The sequence below is a fragment of the Poecilia reticulata genome, chromosome 2 (genome assembly GCF_904066995.2).
Source record: "Poecilia reticulata chromosome 2, P_reticulata-male-v2, whole genome shotgun sequence".
In the NCBI taxonomy this organism is placed as follows: Eukaryota; Metazoa; Chordata; class Actinopteri; order Cyprinodontiformes; family Poeciliidae; genus Poecilia; species Poecilia reticulata.
Window position 1 is genome coordinate 11,145,233 of NC_088831.1, and position 27,314 is coordinate 11,172,546.

The window sequence follows — 27,314 nt, forward strand, 5'->3', positions numbered from 1 at the left end:
TGCTTCACTGTGTCTCTTTTGGACTTGGACTGATAGCCTCTTCCTTTGAAGACATTAGCCAGAGGTGCAGGGTGGGGTGGAAGGGGGCTGGTGTGGTATGTGTGTGTGTGAACTGATTAACCTGAGGTGTGTGTTTTTTAGGTTGTGTATAAGAAGTCATGGGGTGGCGTTTTGGGGGAAGGGCCAGACTGTGGGGTGTTCTGGAGTTGGACGGGACACAAGAAGTGCTTAAGGAAACAAATAACAGACATGAAGACCAATAAAGCAAGACAGTCACCATTCACATCATTCTTGCTTAAAAAGATACATTTTTGACTTACATGCAGAAAAATGCTATTAGCATAACATTTATCAATTTGAACACAAAGACATTGGTATATGAAGTTTGCTTACTTTGGTAATGATTTATGCAGAAAAGCTTTCAGTTTTTGTTTTTAACAATATTTACCAAATTCTACCTTTAAGTTTTAATCTTGGTAATTCTGCTTAGAATAATTTTGACCAGAAAATAATGATCAGAAGTGTAGTTTAAAAGGTAAAGTTTGATAAAAACATAGGCATTCATATTAAGATAGCAGATGTTTAACTTAACTTAGCTTAGCTTAGCTTAAAAACCAGGAAATGGGAAATAGATTGGCTAGTGCCTACTTTATTTTAACAAGTGTGTTAATGGGCCAGTGTTAGTGATTTCTTTCACTTTTTTAACCATCATAGCTGCAGGGTATTATTGGAGAATTTAAAGGTGCCTATACTCTTACTGTAAGTATTTCCAGTCTTTAATATTGAAGAGAACTGGAGAAATGCAGCTGAAACTACTAAATAATATGTAAATAATATATTTAAAGTCTGTATTCACTTTCGTCTCATTACATCTAGAATAAAACAAACAGAAAACAAACAATGTACCAACAGGGACTATTATGTTTTCTGTTACTGGTGAAAATCCTGAAGGAGACTGTTCCGCCATCCCCAATAAATTACAGTTTTGGAGTGACCTAGTTAAAGTACAGACTTAAATCTGACTGAGATGGTGAGAAAAACCCTTAAAATTAGTGGCCGACTTGAAGGAATTCAGCAAAGAATGGGTGACAATTCTTCCATATGAATAGAAATTTAGGATTCTTACTTCAGAGGGTTTTGAGCCGATCTTTTCATACAGAATGTCCCTTTAGTTTTCCCGTCTTCCTCACATGAAAGCTACAAGTGGAAAATTCAACTTGGTTTTCGTTTTAGCACCATAGGAAGAGTTTCAGGAATATGATTTGTTGTTCCTGAGGCCCTCCAGCTGTGACGACTGGGGGTTCTTCTTGGATTATGTTCACTCAGCCTCAAAGCGTGTTCTGACCACTCTTCAACTTTGACAGAATGTTATTCTGACCACATGCAGTGGGATCCTTTGAGACTTTCAGTTTTTTAAGAGGCGAGGATGACAAAAACGACATTAAATCTGGAAACCAGTCAGAAAAAAATATGTTTTTTTTCTCTCAACAAACGAGAATATAATCTGGAAATGTTCTTCAAGCAATTCAAACGTTTATAAACTCAGACGCAAAAGTTTATAAGACATGAGTGGAGCATTGAGTGGACAGTTCCTGACCAGAAATCAGTGCGGTGGTGTGTGTTAATGTGTGTGCCTGTGTTGCCAGTTCCCACGCTGCAGCCACGCTGGTGATACTGGCAACCGGACCACAGCTGCTGTCTGCGTCTCTGCCTGTTTGCAGCTGCTCTGTGGTTAACGGGCTGAAACACCAGCAACCAAAAACACACATGTAGAACATGGATCCTGACCTCTTTTCCACTTTATGCTCCAGGCTAACCACATTACACATACCTCTGACTTCAATTTGTGCAAGACTACAGCGCCGAAATGCAGCGCTTCTATGTAATTACGCAAATGGGTTTCTTTGGAGGTATTTTCAGCAGTTAGCATGCTACCTATACTAAATGATGCATGGTTTTTAAAAGACTTAATGCTGCTGCGGTTATAGATGCAAGTAATTTGGGATGCTTCTCTGCCAGTTTTGCATTTAGAGACTCCAGTTTTTTCCCATTTTTCTTTGGTACGTAGTCCAAACTCAGACAGATTTTAACGTCTTGCCTTTGACTTTGACTGGACCATTCTAACATATAATCTATCATTCCAGTCTTGTGTTGTGCCTAACAGGTGTTGTTCATTGTTTAAGTCCATCAATCTTGATTCTGTTCACTAATTTGGTGCCTTTTTAAGGACTGGATTTTGTTTAGAAGTATTGGAATAAATTGGGTTGTATATATCTATGCTGCACTTTTCATGTTTTTAGCTATTCAGTCGAATGTGTCGGCCGAAGAGACAAAAAAAGACACAAAATGAGAGATTATATAACATTTACAGTGACACCAGAAGCTTCTCAAGTCATTTGTAGACACGTTTTCAGAGTTCTCAGCAGTTTTTACAAGCCAGATTTGCAGTAGCGTAACTCCACGAAACTTTGCGGCATCTGAAAATACCAACGGTTTCTGAAAGGGGAGACGTTGCGCTTTCCAGCCAATATCAGGTTATTGTTATTAAAATCTGATGAAACACTCTTTTTAATAGACTTTAAATTGTAAATAACTGCTAAATGTTGAATGTTCTGGATAAACAGGCAAATATATTTACTAACGGGACATTTACAGAACTCCATACAAATAAAATAAGAAAAAATATCCAGATGGAGATTTGAAGCCTTAAGGGGTTAATGTAAAGCATGTTAAAGTCAATGTATCAATCTTTTTTCTTAATGTGACAAACCTTTAAAAGCTCAAGATGTGTGAATATTATCGCAAAGTATTCATGAAGTTAGTTTAGTGAGCCAAATAAAGTTTTAAATAAAGCCTTGTATATCAAGTTTGATTAACACAGAGATCTTGGGTTGTTTAATTTAAAGACTGTGATGGTCTGCGGTTTGTTACATGTAATGTGAAACATGTGAAACACATGTTGCGGAACAGAACACACTACATGAAGTTATGTGATTCAAATCTAATGCATACATTGTAATTATTTACCGGGAGGTCCGGACAGCTATCAGGCAGACGACGCAACCCACATAACATAAATCATCTATAATCTCCCTGAAAAGAAAAGCAGCAGCAGGAGGTTTGCAGTAATTAGTGTCTGTGTTTGTCCCTGGTCAGCGCCACCAGTGTCAGCACCCTGTGTTAAAAAAGAAAAGGTGTGAGGGAATGCCTGCAGGAAGGTTGAGTGTTGAGCTACAATTTCTGAAAGCCTTTCATCTCTGTTGGCTGTAATTTGTTTTCTTCCAGCTGTGAGTCTGTAAAGAACACCAAGAGGTCTTTGCCGAGGCAGTAAAACAGCACAAGCATTTGGCAAATAACCAAACAGATAGAGGCGGGATTGGGAAGAAAACATAACAAAATGGGCCTTTCCCAATATACTGTAGTAGGTGGAGAAAACTGAAGATTATAGCATTAGTCATTAGTGATTGTAACAACATTAACACAATGTTTAGTCACACAGAGAAGACATTCCAAGTGAATTCAACATTTACTTAGTGCTATTGTATCCTCCCATTCCCAACGGTAAAGACAAATCAATACCTGCTTTAAGGACAAACTAAACTCATAGGAACATGTCTGCTCTAATTTATTGAATGTGACTACGTGTGTGGGGAGAGAAAAACTCAAAAAAAATTTCAAAAGAGGTATTTGGGTTTTCTTCATCATACGTAAACTCTAGCTGCTGTTCTCCCTTAGTGTTCCCTTAGTGTTCTTGTCAGAAGATGCTCAGTTTGTCGTTCCCTAAATCTAGCAGACCTACACCGTTTCCCTCCAGTTCATCCACCCCCCAAACTCTTTAACAAAACCTTTAGAGAGTCCAGAAAGTGGAACTAGAAGTGACAGCTTTCTGCTGTCCTGCTCCACATGAGACAAATGGATAGTGGTGGAAATGTGCTTTTGTTCCTTCCCAGTTTGTTGTAGTGACGTGAGAGCTGAGTGGAGGATGAACTTGTATTTATTTGTTTCAACATTCGCCAATGGGTTTAAACTTCTTTGTGTAACTATGAAAAAATGATGTTGGAAATGGGATTGATATCCTATCATAGAGTAAAATTGTTATTTATTTGCCTCTAAAGAGACTGATGTTATCCGTAAGTATGCTTTGCATGCCCTCGGGGCGTCTTCCAGTGGAGTCGTTTTGACCATGTTCCATAAGGAGAAGGTCTTAGGCCAAACCCAAGGCAAACAGCAATGAAGCTAACCCAGGAAGAGGCTTATCTTTACATTCAAGCTGTTTAGTGCTGGAGGTATTTGGCTCTTCATTGTGATCGAGTGTCCAAACTTCAATATCCGTTTCCCCTTAGCCTTCACTGCTGACGACTGTCTGCTTGCTGTTCCCCAACTTAAGCAGATCTACCCTATGAAAGTATTAGGTCACAATAGAACTTAATGGATTCTTAACCATTAATGTGTTGGACAACCTTTAATAGGCTCTGCTCATCTAAGATGGGTTTCCAGTGAAGTTCTTCCACACCAGTCTCGCTCATCCATGTTTTTACAAACCTTAGTTTGTGTACTGGTGTTTATCATCAAATTATCCAAAATATGTTGGTATTCATTTCACTGGAACCAATGGGAAGAGATGTAGCTCCTGAAAAAACAGACCCTCAATCCCTTCATCACTAGATGCCACTCTGGACACAATGCGGTTCGGCAAGTGTCCTTCTGGCTGTTGCCAAAAAAAGACTCATCCTGTGAATCACCAGACAGAGAAGCAACATTCACCACTCTACAGAACAGCAGAGAACATGTTTCCAATGGCAGCATGGAAACATGTTCAACTAAAACATTACACCACGCCACCAGACGCATTGCGTTGCACTTGGGGACGCAAGGATTGAATGGGGTTCCTCGATATTGAAGGTCTCTTTGCTTTGGCTGTGTTGGTGTCATTCCCAATCATTTCCACATTGTTATAATATCACTAACATTTAAATATGGGTTACTTAGTAGTGAGAAGAAAAAAAACACAAGGTACAATCCTGGACTTCCCTGACCTCCTGAGAGTAAACCATTCCTTTGGAAAGTAGTCTGCATTCCTAGTTTCTGGATTTTTTGTACATCTGTGGCCACAGAGGTGATTGGAATACCTGAATTCAATGATTTAAAGGGGTGATTGAGCCAATACTTTAGACTATAGATTATAGTATACTTCCTTTTTCTCTAATTTACTAAACCTTTTCCTCTGGCCTTTGAAAGGTTCTCCCTCCAGAGACCCTTAATACAAGGGGGAAACACACAAATATGCACCCCAACAACCTTTTTGTACCCATCTCTTCTTTGCCTTAAATACTTACATTTAATTGCGGTATTTAAACAAAGAAACAGTCTAAAAAATTCCTGCTCCTCGCTAATTAGAAAGAGTCTGGACAGTACAAAGTCCTCCCCCTCCTACAAACAACAGGACAGGTTTAAGATGTTGATGTAAACAATTAGGAGCAGGCCCACATACATTCACATGAGATGACTATAAGCAAAGGGACATCTGTGTTTGTTTGCGCCCCGTGGCTCTTTGTCTAATGAGAACTGGTTTCCAAGCTGTAACATCACCCTGAAGGACGGTCAGACTCAGAGAGAGACAGCTGGGGAGCTCAACATCTGGGCTGGGGGTGGTCAGCACCAGCGGTGTTGTATATACATCGGTTTCTGTTTGTCTGTGTCAATGTGCATGCAGGTAACCAGGAGCAGCGCCAAAGAAAAACAGCGTAGGATTGCTCAAAGTGTTTCCCTCATTCATAAAATCTGAGTGTTTGTAGTGTGGTTTGTAGTAGGCAGAGTGGCCCACGTTTCCTCATGCGTCGGTCCGTACAGATTAAATGTTTAGAAAGGCAGATCAACAAATGGTCGTGGTGGGTGTAAGGAGCGGAAAGAGGGGTGAGAAGCCCACAATACCCAGCGAAACAGGAGATGAGAGAGGAAGGGGGGAGAAGTGAGAAGATTAAACATTAGAGGTGAGTGTTTGAAGCAGAGGAGGCGGCTTTGTCACTTGGGGTATAGCGGATAGTAGCACGACCCCTTCTATGGGATTGTTACAATTTCATAAAATACAAGATTTACATTGTAATAATGAATCCCTGTTTAGAGAGATTATTTCCATATTAACTCCATAACAAACGCCTTTATGCCAGTATAATCACAACGGGATGATTACGTTGTTTGCAGATGACACTGTGATCTGTAGGGAAAGTAGGGAGCAAATGGAAGATAATGATGGTGAAGTTGCATGAAGTAGAGATACTGAAGGTGGCCACAGACTTTATTGATGTCTGTTGCTTCCTACTGAGGAGTAATACGTGAAGTACGGCTTTATAAATAAAGTCACATCTTACACTAACGTTTGTTTGAATCCTATTCAGTTTGAGTTTCTTTATTGTGTCTCTGAAGGTCAATACGTTCCAAGCTGTGATTGGATACGATGAAACCGACTCGTATGTTCTCTTCCTTTATCCCGAAGATGGACTCAACTTTTATGGGACACGACCCAAGGTAAACCTCCTGGGTTATCTGCAGTATTATAGACATGTGGTATGTATTTATTGTTTCAGCTAAAACTGGTTTGAAATCACTTGTTTTCTATTTGCTTTCCTAGGAGTCCTACAATGTGGAGATAGAGTTTCCTGCTAGAGTTGGCTTCAGTAGAGGAGAAGTTTCTTTTTTCATCATCTCCAAAACCGATGGACCTTTTTACAGCATTGCCCAAGATGAAAACAGTGTTAAAAGGCTTTCTCAGTAAGTAAAATTAGATTACAAGCCCTTAAAACCCACAACATTTGGCAGCCATGGACATTAGCATTTAAAAACTGTTATGTGATTGCACAAGTAAAGCCTGGTGGCCCACCAGGCTTATAATACACTGGGGGAACCCTGCAAGATTATAAACAATCATGTAAGTGACTGGGATCGTTCTGAATGTAAGAAAAAAATAACAATTTAGAAACTTTACACTGTTAGCCTCTTAAATATTTAAAACACTTTCATATATAACTGAGATGGAGAGAAAAATGGTGGCTACAAGCTAACAAATAAGTTGGCTAACACTTCTAATCTCGTTCACTTTGTTAATTAAACACCAAATAAAACAGAAAGCCTTTTAAAATATTCACTGTATTTGCTTAGATAAATAACTCAGTTCACTGATGAGGCTAGCAAGAAACCAAGAAACCTAACACTATTGCTAGGCTAGGCATTTTAAAGTTCGTTCTGTATTGTCTGATGTTTTTACTTTTTAATTTGTACTTTTGCTCCATGTGCTGATGAGGTTTCCTCTTTTCAACCCTGTTAACATTGGAGCATTGTCACTATTCTCTTAATGCCAAATTAAAACAAACAATGTGAAAATTAAGTAGATTTATCAGAAAGAAGATGTTGTTACTGGTTGGTTGGCTTGATGGGAAAGTCTTGATAACTGTACCTGATGAATCCTGATCTGATTCTCCAGGGTTGGGAATACTGGCATTCCAGGTGTTTGGCTTTTCCACACTGGAAAACGGTTTTCTTTTCAAGAGATCATTCCTGCATCCATTGGTGGTCTCCTTGCTGTCCCGCCTACTGCTGGTTACGGTCTCTACCTGGTAATAATTGTTTGTTGTGCCGTCCAACGTTTAGCTCTCTAATCTCATCGTTCTGAAGTCTTCACTTACTCTCTTTCCAAGGACTCAACCACTCCCGAATATGAGTTTGATGATTACAACTTTGAGCCAGAGAGCCAAGAGGAAGTGGATGCTGCTGTAAGTCCCGACTCTCCAAATCCTCGATCGGAAGATTCCGATCGCCAGTTATCATACAACAGAGAAGACGTGCCATTGACCTTGGAGCCAGTGGAAAGGCAGTACGCTCCACCCGGGTTTCCACTGACGGTTCCTGAAGGGCGCACTCAGCGGGTCGAGGAACAGCAACCACAGGTAACAAGTTTATCTTTAAGTCGTTGCTTCAAATAATTCTCCTTCATTCAATCCTCTTCCTCTTACTTTCCTTCTTGTAATCAGTAGAGACGCACCAATCCGATACTTATATCTGTATTGGTCCCGATTTTGAAACAAATTCTAGATTGGATATCAGTGACAATGTGTCTGATCCTTTGGGTAGATCTAGTCAGTCTAATTCTATGCTTCATTCTTTGAGCGACGTCATCCTTTATAATTTATTCCTAACTTAATTTTCTGGAAGATTTGTTTAGTTTGACCAAGATAGTCAACGTATTGTTTTTGCCTGCCTTTATTATTTATTTTACATCCTCTGTTATACTCCTAATTGCACTGACTGAACAATTTAAAGCTGTAGTGGCTTTCTGCCACATTCTGCGGCTGTGGGGAATGTTGTTGTCAACAAAACTGATTCTGCCTCCTGTACACTCGATATGACGTATTCCCTCCTTATAGATTTCTGGAGATTTTGTGAGTTGATCACCTTTTATTCTCTTGTTCTGCATCTTCCTTTGGAGGTGTTGGACGTCTACCCCCCTCTGAGAAGCAACCCGTCCCTCTCCCCTGGAGGTCATGTCGTCAGCGTGGATGAAGATGATATTGACTTTGACACAGGAGGTGAGAGAAAACCGCACATGCATGTGTTTTTTACTGGCTACCATCATGCTAAGAATAGCATGGGAAAAATAAGTAGGGAGTTATAGGTGTGGGCTTTCTCTTTCTAAAATTAAAATATTTTATGACTAGTGATTAGATTATAAAAAGATGATCCACCAAAAGATTTGGTCTTTTCAAGCAAGGATTAAAGGTCGTTCACTACTTTGTATCCTTAAAACTGCAACTAGCAGGATTTTGTGGTTAACCTCTGATTTTCTTTGCGTTGCTAATTTCAAATGTAACTAATTGCTGTTTTCTCTTTATGAATTATAATACAGTAGCAATGCAGTCTTCATGCTGTAAACGCTCATTAATTATTTATATTAGAACCAAGATTTTATACCTGTTAAATTAGCTAGAAAATCTAGCTAAAAATATTTTAGCTGAGATGCTGCTACTCTCTTTTTAAAGGTGCAGTATGTAACTTTTACATAAAAAACTTGTTAAAACTGTCACCATGTCGCAACAATTTAATATGAGACAAATAGTCTGTGAAAATCTCCTCCATCTCTTACGTAGGCTACTATTGCCGTCTAAAGAAATGCTGTGCTCCCAACGAAAAACAACCAATCACAGTGAGGGGGAGGGTCTTAGTGCTGTCAATCAATTTCATTTACGCTGTGCTAAATGAGCTAATAAAGGAGAAACAACTAGCCATTTGTCCGCTGTCATTGTTGGACATGCTAACTAGCCTTAGCATTCACAATAGGCTCTGCTAGCTACAGAAGTGGTGATTGACAGCACTAGAACTCGTCTCTTTGCTCTGATTGGTTGTTTCAAGTTAGCACTGATCAGAGGAGCTTGATTTCTTTCACAGATTATCTGTTTAATATCATACCGTCACATCATACAACAAATATGTAAAAAAGTATGTTTTTATTTTATGGAAAATAGTTAAATTCATCTATTCTTCCCACAGTAACAACTTCCTCACTGAGGAGAGTTTGTGTTAGCATGACTTGGTAGCAAAAAATCATATAATTCCAGTTGATTTCTCTCTAGATTTTTAATATTTGTGTAAAAATCATTGGTTTCTAAACAGCTTTGTTATTTTACAATGACAAAAATGTTTTACATTTCTATAGAAATGTGTAAAACCTGTACACCAATTTACAACTTTGTAACTAAAATCTTTTTTTTTTCTTTTTGCTAGCTAGAAACTAGAAAAATATAATCTGCATTTTGAGCTTCTTTTGGGGGAAAAAAAGAAACTAAATTTGGATTCAATAAGCCATCAGATAGCTGAATTCCTTATATATCTCATGAAATTTATCTCTGTAGCGACATGTGCTGCAGATTCCTGGTATTTCATCAGAACAAACCCAGAGCAGCTTTCAACAATGAGGCTCCATGAGGAGTGTGTGTGTTGCCTGGGAAGCAATTCCAGACTGAACCAGATGACTTTTGTTGTGAAATGATGCTAAACAAATAGCTGAATTAACCGAGTTTCAGATCTTTCCCCCATTGAAAATGGGAGTCGCATTACTGCGGTAATAGACTGCAGCCCTGCAGCAGCTCTGATCCTGTTGCTGCTCAATAAGTGCAGCTAAGAGGGAAGGTGATTTAACACAACCAGAAACACGTCTCTTAAAAATGCATGTCCTTTTTTGTTGTTACTGTTTGTTAGATTTATCTATGTTTATTTATTTACACTTACTCTACTTATACTTTAAATATATGTTCAAATCAAATTTAAAAACAAGAGATGTATGCTTTTTTTGTGTTTTAAAAAACCTTTTTGAATTTATTTTTGTAGATTTACAGTGTTCACATCTGGTGAATTTCTTCCCTAGTTTGTCATTTTACTGCAACTTTCATTGGGGTGATTTTAAAAACTATTTCTAAATTTAATAAAATACTTGATGGTTTACGTAAAATACACTGAATACATATGCACACCACACTTTTCAGATTTAAAATTTTTTTTTATTATTATAAAACCGGTTTAAAACCATTTATATTTTCCTCTCCAATCATACTTAAACACTACTTTGTGTTGGTTTAACTCTTAAAATTCCCTCTAAATCTGTTAAAAGTTTATTTTTGTGTTCAGCAGTGACAGTATGTATTAAATATGAGCCAATATGGAGGAACAGTGAGAAGCAGGAGGGTAACTTTACTCTACCCCTGCTTTCTGTGGCGGAGCTGCTCAGCAGCTAGCAGTACAATACAGCCGTTGTGCAGCACAACTCCAGGTGTGTGCGCATGTGTGTGTGTGCGTGGGGGTGTGTGTGTGTGTGTTCAGCACTCCCTCGCTACTGCTCTCCAAGGATTTAGTCATAAACAGAAAGTGTTTTCAGTCAACCTGGTTACATAAGGTTTAACAAGTCTGTGTGGGTCGAAACCCATGAAGTCATTTAGCTTGAACAACGAGGGAATAATTCAGGATCTTCTCAGAAAAGATTTTACCTTAAATTACAAGAAAACTGAGTTTTTTGTTTCTTTCTGTTATTTTTATTGTAGATATTTTAGATATATTTAATCTGAGGAAATAAGAAAACCAACCAGAAGTCATAAAATAAGACAAAACAGAGAAAAAAAAACACATTACTAAACTAAAGGTTTTTCTGCATATGTTGTAACTTTACAAGATAAAGTTTCAGAGGATGAAATATTGCTTTTAAATGTTTTTGCAAATAAAAATCTGAAAAGTGAGAACTGCATATTTGTCATCCCTCCTGTGTCAATCTTTGCACATTTAGAGATTTTCTCCATTTTTCTTTACAAAACTGCTTCTAATTAGTGAATGGAGAAATTAAATGTGAATCACTTTTTAATCTTGAACTCCCAGCTGGATTTAATCTAGCAGGTTCTAACACTTAGATTTGTTTTTCTGACTGTTTTGTCTTAAAACCAGCTCACATATTTGCCAGGAAGAAAATAAAAACAGGGACACACCCGCTGCCCCATAAACACCCCTAAAAAACAAAAAACAACATTAAGAATTTAAAAATTATCATTTTTCAAAGCTTTTAAAGGTTTCAAGTTTGATTTTTTTCTGTGCCACAGCAGATGTGCGTATGCTGTTCCAAAGAAAGAGAAAAGAAAGGAAAACAGTCACTTGGAAGTACTGCGTAAAGTTCATCACTTTTAGTTTTACCCGACTTTTGGAAACTTCCAACATGGCTTCCAAGAAACCCGTTTACTCCGTTTTTTTAATGCAGGTTGCTACATTTTCCTTGTTTCCAAATAACTTATAGTTTGCTTCACTTCTTCTATTGAAAAATTTAAGCCTCGGATTGTTTAGCCTTTCCAAGCTCTGGTGATTGATTTGGGGATAAAACTGAGCTGTGCAGGTTAGATTGTTTGTCTCGGTGGTCATCTGAACCGTTTAATTGTGTCGCCAAGCGAAGCAGAAAATGGTTTTTGCAACACGTGTCCTCACGAGCAGAAAGCAGTGGGAGGTAGGACTGCAGCAGCTGGTTTCTGTCCAAGACGCGCTTCGACATATGTTTGTGTATGTCTACATATTTCCCCAGATCCCATCCACACATCCTGCCTGGATTTCCATGCGTGAATACCAGCTATGTCCAATTTGTTTTCCTCTAATTCTGTATTTTAAGCCAGAGCAATTATAAATGTCATAATCAAGACAGCAAATATGACGCTAAAGCTAACATAGACGCACTGTCGCATTTAGCAATAGAGCAGAAAGTACAGAAACCTATAGATTAACCATAATGTAGCATCAGAGGTAATGAAAAGATGAATGGAGCTAAATACAGGACAAAACTGGAAAATATGATACATATTAATATGTTGCAAGGTTTCGGCACATCCTTAAAAAGACTGAAAAGCCTGTATCTAAAATTAAGGCCTTAAAACTAGAAAATGTGTAAGTTGACCTCAATCAGAGGTCTTACATTTTGTGACAGGATCACTATTTAATCTGTTATATTCTGCAGGGACTTTTTATTTTGAGTCATGTGAGTTCAGTGACTCGAGGCAGTTGAGGCTACCGCTAATAGCTGCTAACGTAGCCTTGCTAGCTTTTTTTTGCCACTGACTCACTTCTGTTGCCAACCTATACGATGCCACAATCATTCTGTGCAAAAGAAAATCTTCACACTGCTACTGTATAAAATATAAAACTATTTTTACATTTCTGTTGCGATACGGGTCTTGAATTTAACTCATAATGGCCTGAAAAATTTGAGTTTGTGTTTGCAGATTTTCTCCATCCGATCTGTCTGAGCTCCAAATGTTTTCCTTCCACTTTACAACGAAGCATAAAGTCACAAAGTCAAAATGAAATCTACTGAAGTTTGGGGTTTTAACAAGCAGAGTGTGAAACTATAACTCTCTTTTTCTTACTCAGTGATCCAGTACACTACAGAGAACAAGGAAACATGCGCCAGGTTAGTGAAAACAATCTTTAGATTGTTTTCAGTAGCTTTACGACTAAATATATGTATATATCTTTTGGTTTAGGTTCCAGCAGCAATGTTCCCAGAATGCATTCTGCTCAGATTACCCCACAGGATTTTGCTGCCACTGCCAACCAGGCTTCTACGGAAATGGCCGCCATTGTCTGCCAGACGGTAAGACGGTACATTTTAAACGCAGTTCAGTTCCCAACCCTGGTCCATTTAAAGGCCACTAGTACCATTAAAACCTTTAAAAGAAACACAAAAATGGTCTAGAAAGAGACCTTTTTTGTATGTTTGACGTCGTCCTGCTCTCCAGGCGCTCCTCAGCGTGTCAGCGGTAAAGTGAGCGGCATGGTGACGGTGGGCTCGACTCCGGTTGAGCTGGACAACATCGACCTTCACGCCTACATCGTGGTTGCAGATGGAAGAGCTTACACAGCCATTAGTGAGGTAGACGACTCGAAACATAACCTTTAACCTCTGGAGATACAGTCACAACAACAAAATATTAAACCGAAAGAAATAAAACCACATTTTACAAATAAATAATATTCATTTAGTGAATTAGAAAGTCTCCAGAGACAACTAATTGCTATAAATAATTCACCTTTAGTAGCTTATTGTTAGTCTAATCGTTTCTACGGTAAGCAGTCATTCATTTTATTGGAAGTAGAGGAGACATCATATAAACAGAATTATTATAAAGTTGTAGCTTTCAGCTTGTCATGTTATTGATTAGGACAATTAGCCGCTTACGTTTCTGCCGTGTAGGTACCAGAACCAGTGGGCTGGGCCATGATGTCGGTGTCACCAGTCGGAGAGCTTTTCGGTTGGCTGTTTGCTCTGGAGCTGCCCAATGGCCAAGCGGGATTTAAAATCACAGGTGATCTTGTTTTTGTCCGTTTTCTTGGATGACGCTAGCCACAAACATGCAGATTGTTCTGTGTTGAGGACATTTTGTGCCTCGCTGACTCGTCGCCCAGCCAGATGCGTTTTCTCCAGAGATGCGATGTGATATGAAGCATCTACCTCCTCCATTTAATAGGAAACAGCTGCATGCGTGTTTGTTTTGGAGAGTACATTTTTTCCCCCCTTGTAGACAAAAGCAGCACCAGTAAAGCAGTGCAACAAAGCAAACCTGACAGTGATTGATTTGTTGATGTTTTGTTACCAGGGGCAGAGTTCAGTCGTCATGCTGAGGTGGTGTTTAGCCCCGGCAACCAGCGCCTGTCCATCACGCAAACGGGCCGCGGCCTTGACGAACACAACCACCTCAGTGTGGATACTGTCATTAGTGGCAATGTGCCATTCGTTCCACCTGGAGCTGAAGTTACTGTGAAGCCCTTCAAGGAGACCTACCAGTACTACCCGTCTGGTAAACATTATATTACATTACACAATCAATTTAAACCATTTTAAAGTTACAGTATGTAACATATTTATCAAAATTATCATTATCTTCTGCCTCTTCCGTGTACTAACCACTCAGAAACAACCAATCAGAGGCAGGAGGCGGGTTTCAGCGCTGTCAATCACTCTCATGCTCAACCTCTCCCCTTTGCTCTATGCTACGCTACAGCTGGTTGTTTTATTTTGTTTTATTAGGTTTATTTGACAGGGAAAGACACACATTAACATAGACAAACTGACTTGTTCAACACAACATAGCCTGCTAACAATGCTAAGGGTAGTTAGCATAGCCACTGATGACGGTTTTCCAACTTTTTCTGCTATTAGCATATTTAGCATTGTACATGAGGATGATTGACAGCGCTGAGACCCGCCTCCTGGCTCTGATTGGTTGTTCTTGGTCGGGAGCGTTGCTTTTATTCAGTAGCTGAAGGAGGAAGATTATCCGAATATCAGATTATTGTTTTTGTTTTTTCGTCCTGCAGTCGCCACCTCCAGCTCTGTCAGGGAGTTTTCCGTTGGTTTGCCTGAAAAGGTTTCAGAGTCGTACACGTTCCACCTGAAGCAGAACATCACCTACCGCGACTGTCGCCACGGAAACCGGGCTGCCACCCCGGAGACGCTGCAGATCAACATGGAGAGGGTGTTTGTGATGTACGTCAAGGAGGAGCGTATCCTGAGATACGCCATCACCAACAAGATCAGCCCTGTCGGAGGTTAGCATCCTAAACCTCCTGCCTCATAATCCATCTGATAATCTGTTCATTTTTGAGATGCTTGCAGGACTCGCATGCAGCGAGGTCAACAGAAGCCAAGTTAGATGTTTTAACGAGTAAAAATCCTTTAAAAAAATGCTTATGTAGTAGATTTTGATGAGTTGAGCTCTGAATTGGTTTATTTTTAAGATGTACTGTTTGATAAAAGCAGTAGTGACCACACGTCTGCTAATCTGCTAATTTTTTGTTTTGTGCTTTAGCATTGTTGCTAGCTTTGAAAACGTTTAACGCACTCAGCATAATCTAAATTAATTTTTCCACATAAAATCTACACAGCAATAATTTACTTGGCAATTCTCTAAACTTTATCGGTGGTTACTGAATATCGGTGGAACAAATACTAATAATCCTAATAATCTAAAATAATATATGTGGGTAAAATATGAATGTTAAATGAGAAACTTATTGCTAATTTATTTTAGTAACTCAAATAACAAAGTGAATACACCCAGACTGATGTTTTCAAGACTTTATTTCTGTAAATTAGGATGATTTTCCACTGACAGCTAATGAAAAGACAACATTTAGGATAATTAAATGTTCCAATAAAAAATTATAATGCAGAAATCTAGGTTTAATGACAAATATTTTCAAATTTTACCATTAGAGCCTCATCAAAACTTGATGAGTGAAACAGCTTGTCTGAGTTTTTAACTCTTTCAAGGTTTCCAAATCGGCTTTTAGCACTAAACCATGAAAAACATAAACAATAGAGAGAAAAGACTGACACACATGGAAGCAGTTAGCACACTGATTATAGTTTCAGGTCTGGATCTTAACTGGACTGTGACCCAGATTACCCTGTGCCATAAAAGATTCACCTAATAATGACAGTTTAGACGCATAAATAAAACTCAGCACTTTAACCCTGGTTGAGTGTTAAAGTACAACTGTTAGTGTTTAAGTTAAATGGTTCATGTTCTGAGTAGAATCACTTTCGGTGTTGCTTTAATTGCAGTTTGTGTCGCAGTTGACAGATTTATTTTGCATCATCCATATAATTGCAGTCATGCTTTGGGTGTTTGCTAACACTTTGAGCTAAAGTGACTGGAACGGAGTTGTGCGCAAACAGGAGCCGTGTGATTTGATTGGAAATGTTTGGTTTTGTGGATTCAAGGCTTAAATATCATGATGGAAGTGTTTGTTTTGTTACTCTTTTTACCACAGATCAAGACTTAATCCAACAGATTATCTAATTCTACTAATATTTGTTTCATTTTTATATTAATGACTGTAAAGTTTAAAATTCCTTCTGGATAGTGGTTTTAAATCCAAAAGTATCTACACCCCTTGATTTGTGTCATATTTTTTCAGATTCCTCCAGGGTTTACCTATTATAAGCCTGGCGGGCCACCAGGCTTTACTTGTGCCCCACCAGGCTTAGCATTGCTTATTTTTTAAGGTTTTTTTTTTTTAAATGTTTACATTTTTTAACACTTTATAGTTGGTGTTCAAGTATTAATCTTCCAATCTTTTAATAACACATAATTATCAAGTGATATTTTCAAACTTCCTGTCACCTTTAAATATTTTCTAACTCAAAAACATGGCGGATTGCAGGATGAATGACTGCCCTAACACTCAACCACTGGGGAAAGACTAATATGCCTTTTTTTTTTTGTTTTGCCAGAGCCTCAACTGTATTTAGGTCAGGACTTTCAGGGGTTAACCCAATCAGTTTATATAAAACGTAATTAAACATGGAGGCTGCTCACATGATAAAGTGGAAAAGACAGAGTTTGCGGCAGAAAGCCAGAGAAAGCCTGCTTTTTCTGCCCAGCGTTTGGACGCAGACCAAGTTTCTTTCACCGGAACGTCGGCGCTCTGATTAAAAAGTCAAAGATGACACACGCTCATGCTAATACACTGAACACAGCTGGAAGAGCTTGCTGGGATCTGAGGCTCCATAAACACGGGCTAAGTGATGTGTGTGTGGACAGAAAGCTTTTTTTGTGTGTGTTAATTCCACTTTCTGGGAAATAATATCTCAGCCAATGACAGATTTTGTTGAAGAGGGGGATTGCTGGGCAGAATAGCTGCCCTGTGAGGTCATGAGAATCAGGGATTGCAGACATGCTTAAGGCACTGAAGTGATAAGACAACCACAAAACTAATTAACTGTATATACTCGCCTTTAGGAGGCTTTAAAAACATCACATTCTACATTTCCTGTAATGGAGTCACTGGTGGATTATTGTCCTGATGTAAAACCAAAATGGTCGTCTTCAGCCTGCTGTTATAAACGGATGGATGGAGATTTTCTTATGAATTTCTAGTTGCAAGCACAATTCCTGGTTAAAGTTGTGTTGGTCCTGATAAAAATGCATCTTTTTCTTCCACATTACAGTGATGCACTGACTGGTGTTGGTGTATCACATCAAATCCCATCAAAATACAAAGAAGGTTGGATTATAAAGTAGTAAAACGACTGTACAGGGTGTCCACATCCTTAAAAAGCCTTAAATTTGTGCATCTAAAATTAAGGCTACAAAATGTCTTAATTTTTTTCTTCTCTTTTTTAAAGCAAGTTGACTTTAAATATGTTAATAAAAAGTCTAGAGTTAATTCATTTTGTAATTTTTTTCTCGCAGTACTTTTCTGTCAGGTAAATGTTTGAGTTGTGCTACCGGTAGCTAGCTGCTAATATACTCTAGCTAGCTAAACAGCTAGCTAGCTTTTCTGCGTTTATCATGTGTCCAGTTGCCTAAACGACATTTGTATTCACCATTAGATCACTTTTGCTAACCAATATGAGGCTAGATGCATTCTGGGTTAAGGCTGTAGAGCAAGGGTGTCCAAAGTGTGGTTCAGGGGCCATTTGTGGCCCTTGGAATGAGTTTGTGTGGCCCCTGACTGCAGTTGAAAAAGCTGATACAAATGAGATGGACACTTTTTAAATTTATTTTTGAGATTTCCATGGCAAGTTTATGTCTTAAATGGAAAATGTACAGCACAAAGAATTTTTCTTTCATTAGCAGATCATAGCATGAAGCCACAAACATCCTGTGATGTTTTTACTCAGAAACCCATTTGGGCTACACATAACAAAAGTTTTAAAAGAACATTCTGGTTATTCTCACTGAAAATGAACCACAAACAATTTATAGACCAATAAAATAGAAAACAATTGGCTCAAAAAAAATTTAAATTGCAAACATTGAGGCAAATTTCAGATTAATGTTGGTTTTGGCAAAGAAAAAAGGAAATTATTCAGTTTATTGTTATGCAGTTAAAGGTGAAAGAATTCACAATAAGATGATTTTTCCAGTATTTAATAGAAAGAAAAGGCTAATTTTGACACCTGAGGATTTTAGCTTTGTCACCTTCCTAAAATAATAAAATAAAAGTGAATTTTGAAACAAAAAAATCACCCCATTTTTATTTCCAAAAGATGATTTAGGCAAAATTAGTCCATTATTTTAGGGAGGTGACAACATGTGATGTTCTCCTATAAATGTCTGTCTTAAATTTTGCTAAAAGGCCTTAAAAAGTCTTGAATTTGAGTTGGAACCTGCAGAAACCCTGCTCTGTGTGCTAACAGTTAGCCATAATGTTTAAAAACCGGCTCTCTCTTGTTCAATCTGTGCTTTTGTGTTTGCTTGAGAGGAAGAGGAGCCACGTAAAAAGCAACAGGTGGGAAGCTGCAGCCATCACTTTGATGGTGTGCAGTGCATGTGTGGGATGTGTGTGTTCCTCACCCCTCTGTCCTGCTCGCCTTCCTTCTCTCCCTGTCTCTAATTATCCGTCAGGCATTTTTCTCCCATCCATGTGGAGCGCTGCCTCTCATCTGCCCTCCTTCCTGGCCACATTGCACTTTGAAGAGTCTTTCTCTCCCTCTCTGATAATGAGCCAAAATTGTTCTCTGGCCCGGGGAGATGAAGGCAAGCTGTGCGTTTTGTTTATGGTGTTTATGGTAGAAAAAAACCTCTGATGGTTGCTAAATCTCTTACACGTCATTAAGAACAGTCATTACTATTTCTTCCTGGTTTTATGTTAAATGACCTCTGTGTGTAATATGCAACATCCTTTAAAATGTCATGTTTTCGTGTTGGACCATTTTTGAGGCTCAGAAGAGCAGCATGACTTCCCGTCCTGCAGAATCTGAACCGCGTCTCTAATTCTTAGCACATTTAGACATCTTCTGACATTCTTTTCTAATGATTTCCCAGAGTTTTTTGTTCTGCCAGATTCTCTAGAAATCCGTCTGAGGTTTTTTTTTTATTTTATTTTTATTTGCTTTCGAAATTATTCATCTGAACCAGACGGCGGTATGAGGAAACACCATAAACCCCCTCTCCTGTTTGTATGTTGTCTCCTCTCTAATGTCTGGGACATGTGCGCCTAACCTCATCCACATGTTTTATTTGTAATGGGAACTTGAAGGGAGTCCCCTTTTTGCAGGAAACCATCCCACGGGAATTTATCTGGAACTTTTTACATGTTTCCATGGATACGTGTTTCTGTAATTATCAAAATATTAACAGTAAATGTCCCAGATTGCAGTTGATCTGATGTTGGAAAAGACTGGAGGTGTTATTTCTAAACGCGGGAATATTGAAATATTCATATTTTCAACTAAAATTATTATATAAAGTTGTAATATTTGAGTTAGAGGATTAAGCAGCACCTACCTTGTATTACAAAATGAAATAATTTCAAAATAAACACAAGATATTATGAAGAACTAACTTCACAAGTCAGGTTTATCTTTAGGAAATCACCTGAAGGAGCCACCATCACGCTAACTAAAAGGCTAACTGTGTGCTAATCATAAACCTTAGTTCTGCTAATGCTAAATTGCTATAACATCCCAGTAATTAGCTGAAGCTAACACTAAATTGGTAATCATATCTATCTTTAAAAGACTACAATCATTGAGCATTTATGACCTGTAACATCAACAAAAGAGAACATGAGAGGAAAATGAACTGCTATGTAAACAGCCTTCAAAATAAGAGCATGAATATACACATCTAACTACCTGAAACACTCTTAACTGTCCATAACAAAAACTTCGACAGAGATATTGAACGTTATTCAACCAATAACGTTCAATAGTTAAAAAAAGTTAAAAAAGCAAACAGAAAAAAACTGTTTAAAAAACACTGAATTAGCTAAAGCAGCTAATTTACTTGGCTGTTTCCTAAGTAAGCTTTAAAATGTGTAACTAAATGTGCTAAAAAGTTAGCAAAAACACGCCAACTAAAGCCAATTAGCTTCACTATTAGTGCATTAGCAGATTAGCGGACGTGTACCCACCCTACCATCATAATGTCCAGGGTGTCTCTGACCTCAGAGATGTTTCTTCTTAACTCAGGAAGAAACATGATCACCTGATCATGTATTTGTGTAAAATGTGTGAATCAAACCCAGGACAAAACTTAACAACCTGGTTCTCCAAAAGTCCGATTGGTACAGGAGTAAATGGCCAGTCTGTTTATCTAATCTCTTTATCTAATCTCATCCAAGCTGCATTAAACTGCTGTGACCTTTGCTGAGCTGGTTCTCTTGTATTTGGCATGTTGTAACAGATTCATCAGAGGTTGAACTGCTGAACCCCTGCTATGCTGGGAACCATGACTGCGACACCACAGCACAGTGCATCCCACTGGAGGGCCAAGCTTTCCGGTGCCAATGTGCTACTGGCTATAGAGGAGATGGACAGAACTGTTACGGTAACTTCAGTCTTTCTGTTTCCACTCAAACATGAAGACTCATACTGATTGTGTTTGAATTTTGTTCTTCTGGAGATTAGAGACGGATATTTTCTTCATATACAATTCGAAAATACTTCATCGTCAGAGTTATTGTAGATTTTCATGACTGAACTCCTTCTGTGTAAAATAACTTCCTGTCTCGCTCCCTAAAGACTCTTTATTCTCTTTTTGCAGTTTCTTTAGTCACTGGTGATGTAGGGTTTGTTATTAGGGGAACGTCTCACTGTTCTGGTGAGGATGGTTTCATCCATAAAGAAGTTTATATAGTCGGTCACACACTTAGTCATGAAATTGATGTTATCTCTATGCGGCTGGCAAAGAGCAATCCGATCTGTGGCCTCAGAATAACCTTCAGCTTCCTGTAGCCACTTTCTCACAGCCATTTTATTTACAGATACAAGAGGAAAAACAAGTGATTTTTCCCAGAAGACGTCTTGGTTTGGAGTTATTTGTACAAAACAAATCCAATCTCTTGTTTTCTCTGTTGAAGCGGAGTACTAATTACGGCCCTCTGAATTTTCTAGATCTTAGGTCTGTTGGATCTAAATGTACCTGGCTGACAGTTCAAGGCAAAACTCCTGTGCTTCTTCAGCAGCTGTCAGTCTAGTGTTGAGGGTTCAAGTACAGTGTGGATGACTGGAACCAGCAGTTTTCTCCTCCTCTCTCTTTCCCCTGTAAAAAGCGACATGTAAGGCTTTGAGCTGGTGAGCGGTTTGTCATCAGGTCAGCAGGTGGTGTCTGTTTCCTGCTGACAGCACCGAGAAGGCCCCGCGGTTCCCATGGCCAGACTTCAGTGTCTAACAGATCAGCTGGTGCAGAATAATGCATTTACTGCCAAGAATTCAGGTATCAGCCAAGGCAGCAAGGAGGGAGTTACAGGTTATAGGAACAGTAAACAGTAATTACACCTTTATTGTACCACATGTGGCTTGGTGTTGGTTTTAGACGGGGTAGTCCTGGTTTACAGAGTGTCTGACGTTCCCTCCCTGCCTTTGATGCAGACATCGATGAGTGTGCAGAGGGCTTGAGCTCGTGTGGCGATTACTCCCAGTGCCTGAACCTTCCCGGGACGCACCGCTGCCAGTGCCAGAGCGGCTTTGAACTGGGCTACGAAAGCCGGACCTGTGTTGGTAAGACAGACGGAAATACCCTGTACTTGGTTTATTTTCCACAAGTATTTATTTGTCTTTATCACATTTGTTCTCATTTCCTCATCAACAGGCAGAACAAAAATGAAATATACATCGCCTGTTTTAACTCAGGAAGAGTTCAGAAACCAATATTTAGTGGAATAACCATGAGATTTTCAATCTGGTTCAGCGGTTTCTTCATTTTTTCCAGAGTTGTATTTATATTTTTCACTCTGAAACATTGTGGTGGCACTATCATGCTGTGGGATTTTTATTATTATTATGTTTTTGGCAGGGAAACGGGTGAAAATAGATCCCAACTGGATCTATGTGACACATAATTATGAAATAAAGCCAAAATATTTTAAATGTAATGTGTCTTTACTATAATAGCAGCCAATATAGTTTCTCTATTTTGAGTTCTTTTTCTGCACTTTCTGCACTTTGAAAGTATTCCTGAAGTCCAGCTGCAAACGCTAGACGTACATTAAGAAGGAAGGAGGGATGACTAATGAGAGGACAGGTCTAGTGTGAAGAGGACAGGCTGAAGGGAGGCAGCAAAGTGGAAGATAAACTGAGTAATGGGAAGTTTGTTTGGCTATGAAATGCACCGTGGACCAACATCCTTTATGTTTGTCACATTTAGATGAACTTCCAGTGAACCGTCTTCTTCACAAATGAAACTCTTTACATTTTATCTCAGTTTTTCCTCCATTTAAAACAACATTAACTCAAAGCCTTCATAACATGTAACTCTGCATGAAAACGTGGTTAAACTATCATTTATACATTTGCAGATTTACATGACTACGTTTCTGTTGCTAAGTTAAGCCCCCCAAAAATTAAGTTTTTTCCTCTTTTGCCTCATCGTAATTCCCTTTTATACTTTCATTATTACCTGTGCTTGTTTGGTTTATTTTTACTTTATTGTCTGTTATGTGAACATGTTGCAGAGGCAGAAAACTTAGAAATCTAAGAAAAACCCCTCGTATTTCTTGCTTAAAAGTTACTTGTAAGTTAGTTTTATCTTATTTCAAATGTATTAAGATTTACACTTGGAGGTTGACCAAAAATACTTGGTAAGATTTTGTGTTTTTGCAGTGTATATGTTACTGTATTAGACCTAAACTGTTAGGAGTAAACTTATGAAACAGTGAACACAATTTCACTTTAATTGGGTGAGAAAATAGCAACACTAAATTAAGAATGTGCAGCAATAGCACTGATGTGACAGTTTTTAGTTAATAACATTTATTTTTAATTGACTTTATTTTGAAAAGCTGTTAACTGGCTTCACTCTGACTGCAGGTATGACACTGACTACGCTTATGTACTCCACATAGCCACACTTCAGGGTTTCCCCCAGTGTTTTATAAGCCTGGTGGCCCACCAGGCTTTACTTCCCACCAGGCTTGGCGTAGCTTATTTATTTAAGTCTTTTTAAAATATTAGCATTTTTTAAGATTTTATTGTTGGTTTTCAGGTGTTAATCTTCCAATCTTTCAATAACACAATTATCAAGTAATATTTTAAAATTTCTTGTCAACTGAACATTTTTAACTCAAAAATAAACCCTACACTTAAAGAAAATCAGGCTACCTCTTTAAGTGAATTAAACCAAATTAGCCACCACATGAGCAGGTGTGGTTAGATATCCAGACTGAAGTTTTATCTGTCGTTGTTTTTCAGACATAGATGAGTGCAGCTCGTCTCCATGCCACATCAGTGCCAGATGTGTCAACGCCCAGGGCTCCTTCCAGTGTCAGTGCCTGCCTGGGTTTCAGGGCGACGGTTTCCTCTGCTCCCCTCAGGCAGGTTGGTGCAGCAGTTACCCACTCAGCTCCTGATTATGTTTCTTTTGTTTGTTTTTGTTGATTTCTTCTCTGAAATGCCAACACAGATCGCCTGAGGAGCCAGTGTGAGCAGCACAGAGACAGTTTACAGAGTGGAGGACAGCCGAGTGTTGGAGCCTACATCCCTCAGTGTGATTCTGATGGGCAGTACCGACCGCGCCAGGTGGGCTGTTTACACATTTCCCTTTGGATGATCTCTAATATTTATATCTGAGGATGAGGTGGACTTAGAAAATGGCTGACTTCATCTGTGGTGACTCGCTTCTGAATTTATCTAACCAAATGATCCCTGTTTAAAAGCCCAGTTACAACAAAATTTAGTTTCCTGGCATTTAAAAAGCTTAAAATATAACACATCAACCAGAGCATCAACCTGAGTACTTTTTACTTTACTTGAGTAAAATTTCAGAATTTTCTACCCACTGAATGAAAACCAAACATGTTTTAACCAAAAAAAAAATCACCAAACAAACACACACACCTGCATTTTTTGTTAAAGTTTTTAATGCCTGATTTTGTTATTTTTTGTTACTTACATGAATTATTGTTTGTTTAGTCCACAAAATACCAAAAATTTGACTTAACTTTATATCTTGGTCCATCTGATGATGTAATTTTAAAATATTATATGATCATTTGATCTGTTACTCTGCACTTTTTAGAAAATATGTTTTGACTCTTACCTGAATAATTTCTTGCACGGCTACTTTTTACTTTTACTTGAGTACAATTTTTGGGTACAATACATTTCCTTTGAATAGGACTTTGATTCAAAATCCTGTTGATTGTGTTCCTTTTTTTCTGTCAGTTTTTCCTTACACTCAACTTTATATTGCTTACATCACTCCCTGGACCGCTGTTGAGCTTTGACCTTTGACCTTTTTTTTCACTTTTGTTATAAGTAAATTATTCTGTTAAGTGAACTAGTACATTATTTACTTAAACAACCTAATATATCTTACTGAAAAGCTACTTGTAAGTTAGTTTTGTTTTATATTTGCACTAGAAAGGAGACCAAAATTGTTGGTGAGATTTTATGTTTTTTCACTATAATAAGCTCTGTAATGAGAGTTTTCTTATTGAGTTAAGATTCTGACATAAATACACTTTTTGATGATGAAATCTGAGTAACCAAATTATTAAATGATTGTAATGGTTCTGTGCAGTGCCATGGTTCTACAGGACATTGTTGGTGTGTGGACAGTAGAGGACAGGAAAAACCAGGAACCAGGACTCCACCCGGCACCGCACCTCAAGCCTGTGATTCATTAGGTAAAACCTGACTGACCTGGAGGAGCTTTTGAAATAATAAAAAAAAATCCTCTGGGTATTAATCTTAGATTTTGTTTATTTTTACATCAACAGATAAACCAGAGCATCCAAAGACTCAGTGTGAGCGCCACAGAGACCGAGTCCAGACCAGCAGTGCAGATGGATTCCCTCTGGCTGGAGCCTACGTACCTCAGTGTGATGAAAATGGACAGTACAGGCAACTGCAGGTCAGCACATAACGAGCAATAAGCAGGTTGATCTCTTAAGTTTAAATAATATAGTTTTACAGGTTAAAGAGTTCAAAACTATCTAAAGGATGTTTAATCATAATTTTTATTCCAAATTTGGAGATTAATAAACTAACCTTGAGGGGTCCAGATGGCTTATAAATCAAAAGAAAATTAGACAAGAAAACTTAACATTTCTAGAAATTATCTTAAAGTGGCAGTATTATATAAACTCAGCTCCTTCAGACTAGCCAGCAGCAATTAGCAAACACCTGGTGGAACTGCACATCTCATTATAGGAGCTACTTCTCAGAGCATCGCTTGTAAAAATGCTGCTTAAATGATTAATGTAGGAGCCATGTTGTGATGACTTAATGAAGGCAGAGTTTTAAAGAGACAGAAGCCCAATTTCAAGCGGCTAAACTGCAAAGTCCAATTTCCTTTGAGTAATATAACAACTGAAGGTAACATAGTTACTTGATTGTGCTATAAAACGGCACTATATAAAACACATAATATTAGCCTTTAAACTGAACCATGTCAGAGTAAATGATGTTTGGACTCAAAAGAAAAACATTACAACAACTACCCGTGCAGGTGATTAAAGTCTTTTTTAAGTGAAAGAGTCCTGCCTTTGTTATGGTAGTAATGTGTTTGAAATTAGTTGTGAATTTAAAATAATAAAATCAATACCGTTTTGTCCTGATTGAGCTCAATTCTTTTGTATAAAAAAAGACAAATATCATCTGCATAGTGAAACACCTTGATGCCTCCTTCCCTAGTGCCACAGCTCTACCGGATACTGTTGGTGTGTGGACAGCCAGGGAGAAGAACGCCCAGGAACCCGAACCCCGCCTGGTACGCCCCCCACAGACTGCGACAAACCGGGTGAGTGACACAAACCTTCCCATGACCCCAGCGTTCGCCGGCGTGAGCAAGTGCATCATGTCACGTCTTTTTTAAGCTTTCTTGTTAACCTGTGACCTGTGAACCCACTAATTCCTCGAATTGCTAGCAACTCAGACAGCTTGTTTATGTGAGTTTGTGAGTTGTATGCTGCTCAGGTCACGGGGTCGTAGGCTTGGAATGCCTGGAAAAACAGGTGGGTGGTAAAAACCAAGTTTCCCCAAAGCGAAGGTAAAACTTAACGAATGAAGAGAGTCTGAGTGGTTTTCTGTTTGGCTTCAAAGCCCCTGAGTGGGTATTTATGGGTTAATAAATGTAATGAGGGCTATGTTCTGAAAAGTAATGGATGCCCTGAGGCAGGGGTGTCCAAAGTGTGGAGCGAGGGCCATTTATGGTCCTGGGATGGATTTTTTTTGCAGCCCCCAATTGTAATTTAAGACTCAATATAATTTTCTTATAATGGAAAATGTTAAGCAAATCCAGACTTTCACCAAAAATCATCTTTTATTTATTTAATTAAAACATTTTAAACCCATAACTGAGGATAAATTTGTTTAACTGAGTCCAAAATCAATTTGAAAACTAATCATCTTCCTTTTAATGCTGCAAAATCCTTTCTATTTGGCTATATGATGAAAAACATCTTTTTCTACAAGAAACAGACGAGATTTTGGTTTAATTTTTATTTTCTTGGCCTTAGCAATGCTTTTACCTGAAGAATTTTTGCCCATGTGACAAAAAGAAAACTGAATTCTTACATATTATGTCAATTTCATAAATTACTTGAAGGTTCCCATCATGTTTGCTTTTGTAAACTCTCAACTTTTTAACTTAGAGCGTCCAAGAACTCAGTGTGACCACCACAGAGACAGTGTCCAAACCACCGGTCCAGATGGACTTCCTCTACTTGGAGCCTACGTACCTCAGTGTGATGAAAACGGACTCTATGTACCACAGCAGGTCAGGATCCATTGAGACTGCTCCACTGTTAGCAGTTTTTTCTGTTCTATTCCAACAACAAAGTGTTTATTTACG

The 27,314-nt window shown here is 38.4% G+C and overlaps 1 protein-coding gene across 2 annotated transcripts in view; it reads left to right on the top strand.

Annotated features, from left to right (window-relative positions):
• nid2a (nidogen 2a (osteonidogen)) overlaps positions 1-27,314 on the top strand; it is a 46,579-nt gene that overhangs the window by 3,822 nt on the left and 15,443 nt on the right. For both annotated transcript variants that reach the window (XM_081597390.1, XM_081597393.1), the window contains exons 4-22: positions 6,424-6,525; positions 6,629-6,768; positions 7,478-7,610; positions 7,692-7,940; positions 8,468-8,579; positions 12,937-12,976; positions 13,050-13,159; positions 13,305-13,438; positions 13,760-13,871; positions 14,163-14,363; positions 14,884-15,114; positions 20,706-20,849; positions 21,893-22,021; positions 23,711-23,836; positions 23,922-24,037; positions 25,041-25,146; positions 25,240-25,373; positions 26,156-26,261; positions 27,115-27,239. In XM_081597390.1, coding sequence (XP_081453516.1) covers positions 6,424-6,525; positions 6,629-6,768; positions 7,478-7,610; positions 7,692-7,940; positions 8,468-8,579; positions 12,937-12,976; positions 13,050-13,159; positions 13,305-13,438; positions 13,760-13,871; positions 14,163-14,363; positions 14,884-15,114; positions 20,706-20,849; positions 21,893-22,021; positions 23,711-23,836; positions 23,922-24,037; positions 25,041-25,146; positions 25,240-25,373; positions 26,156-26,261; positions 27,115-27,239 — 2,550 coding nt within the window. The remainder of the gene's footprint in view (positions 1-6,423; positions 6,526-6,628; positions 6,769-7,477; positions 7,611-7,691; positions 7,941-8,467; positions 8,580-12,936; positions 12,977-13,049; positions 13,160-13,304; positions 13,439-13,759; positions 13,872-14,162; positions 14,364-14,883; positions 15,115-20,705; positions 20,850-21,892; positions 22,022-23,710; positions 23,837-23,921; positions 24,038-25,040; positions 25,147-25,239; positions 25,374-26,155; positions 26,262-27,114; positions 27,240-27,314) is intronic.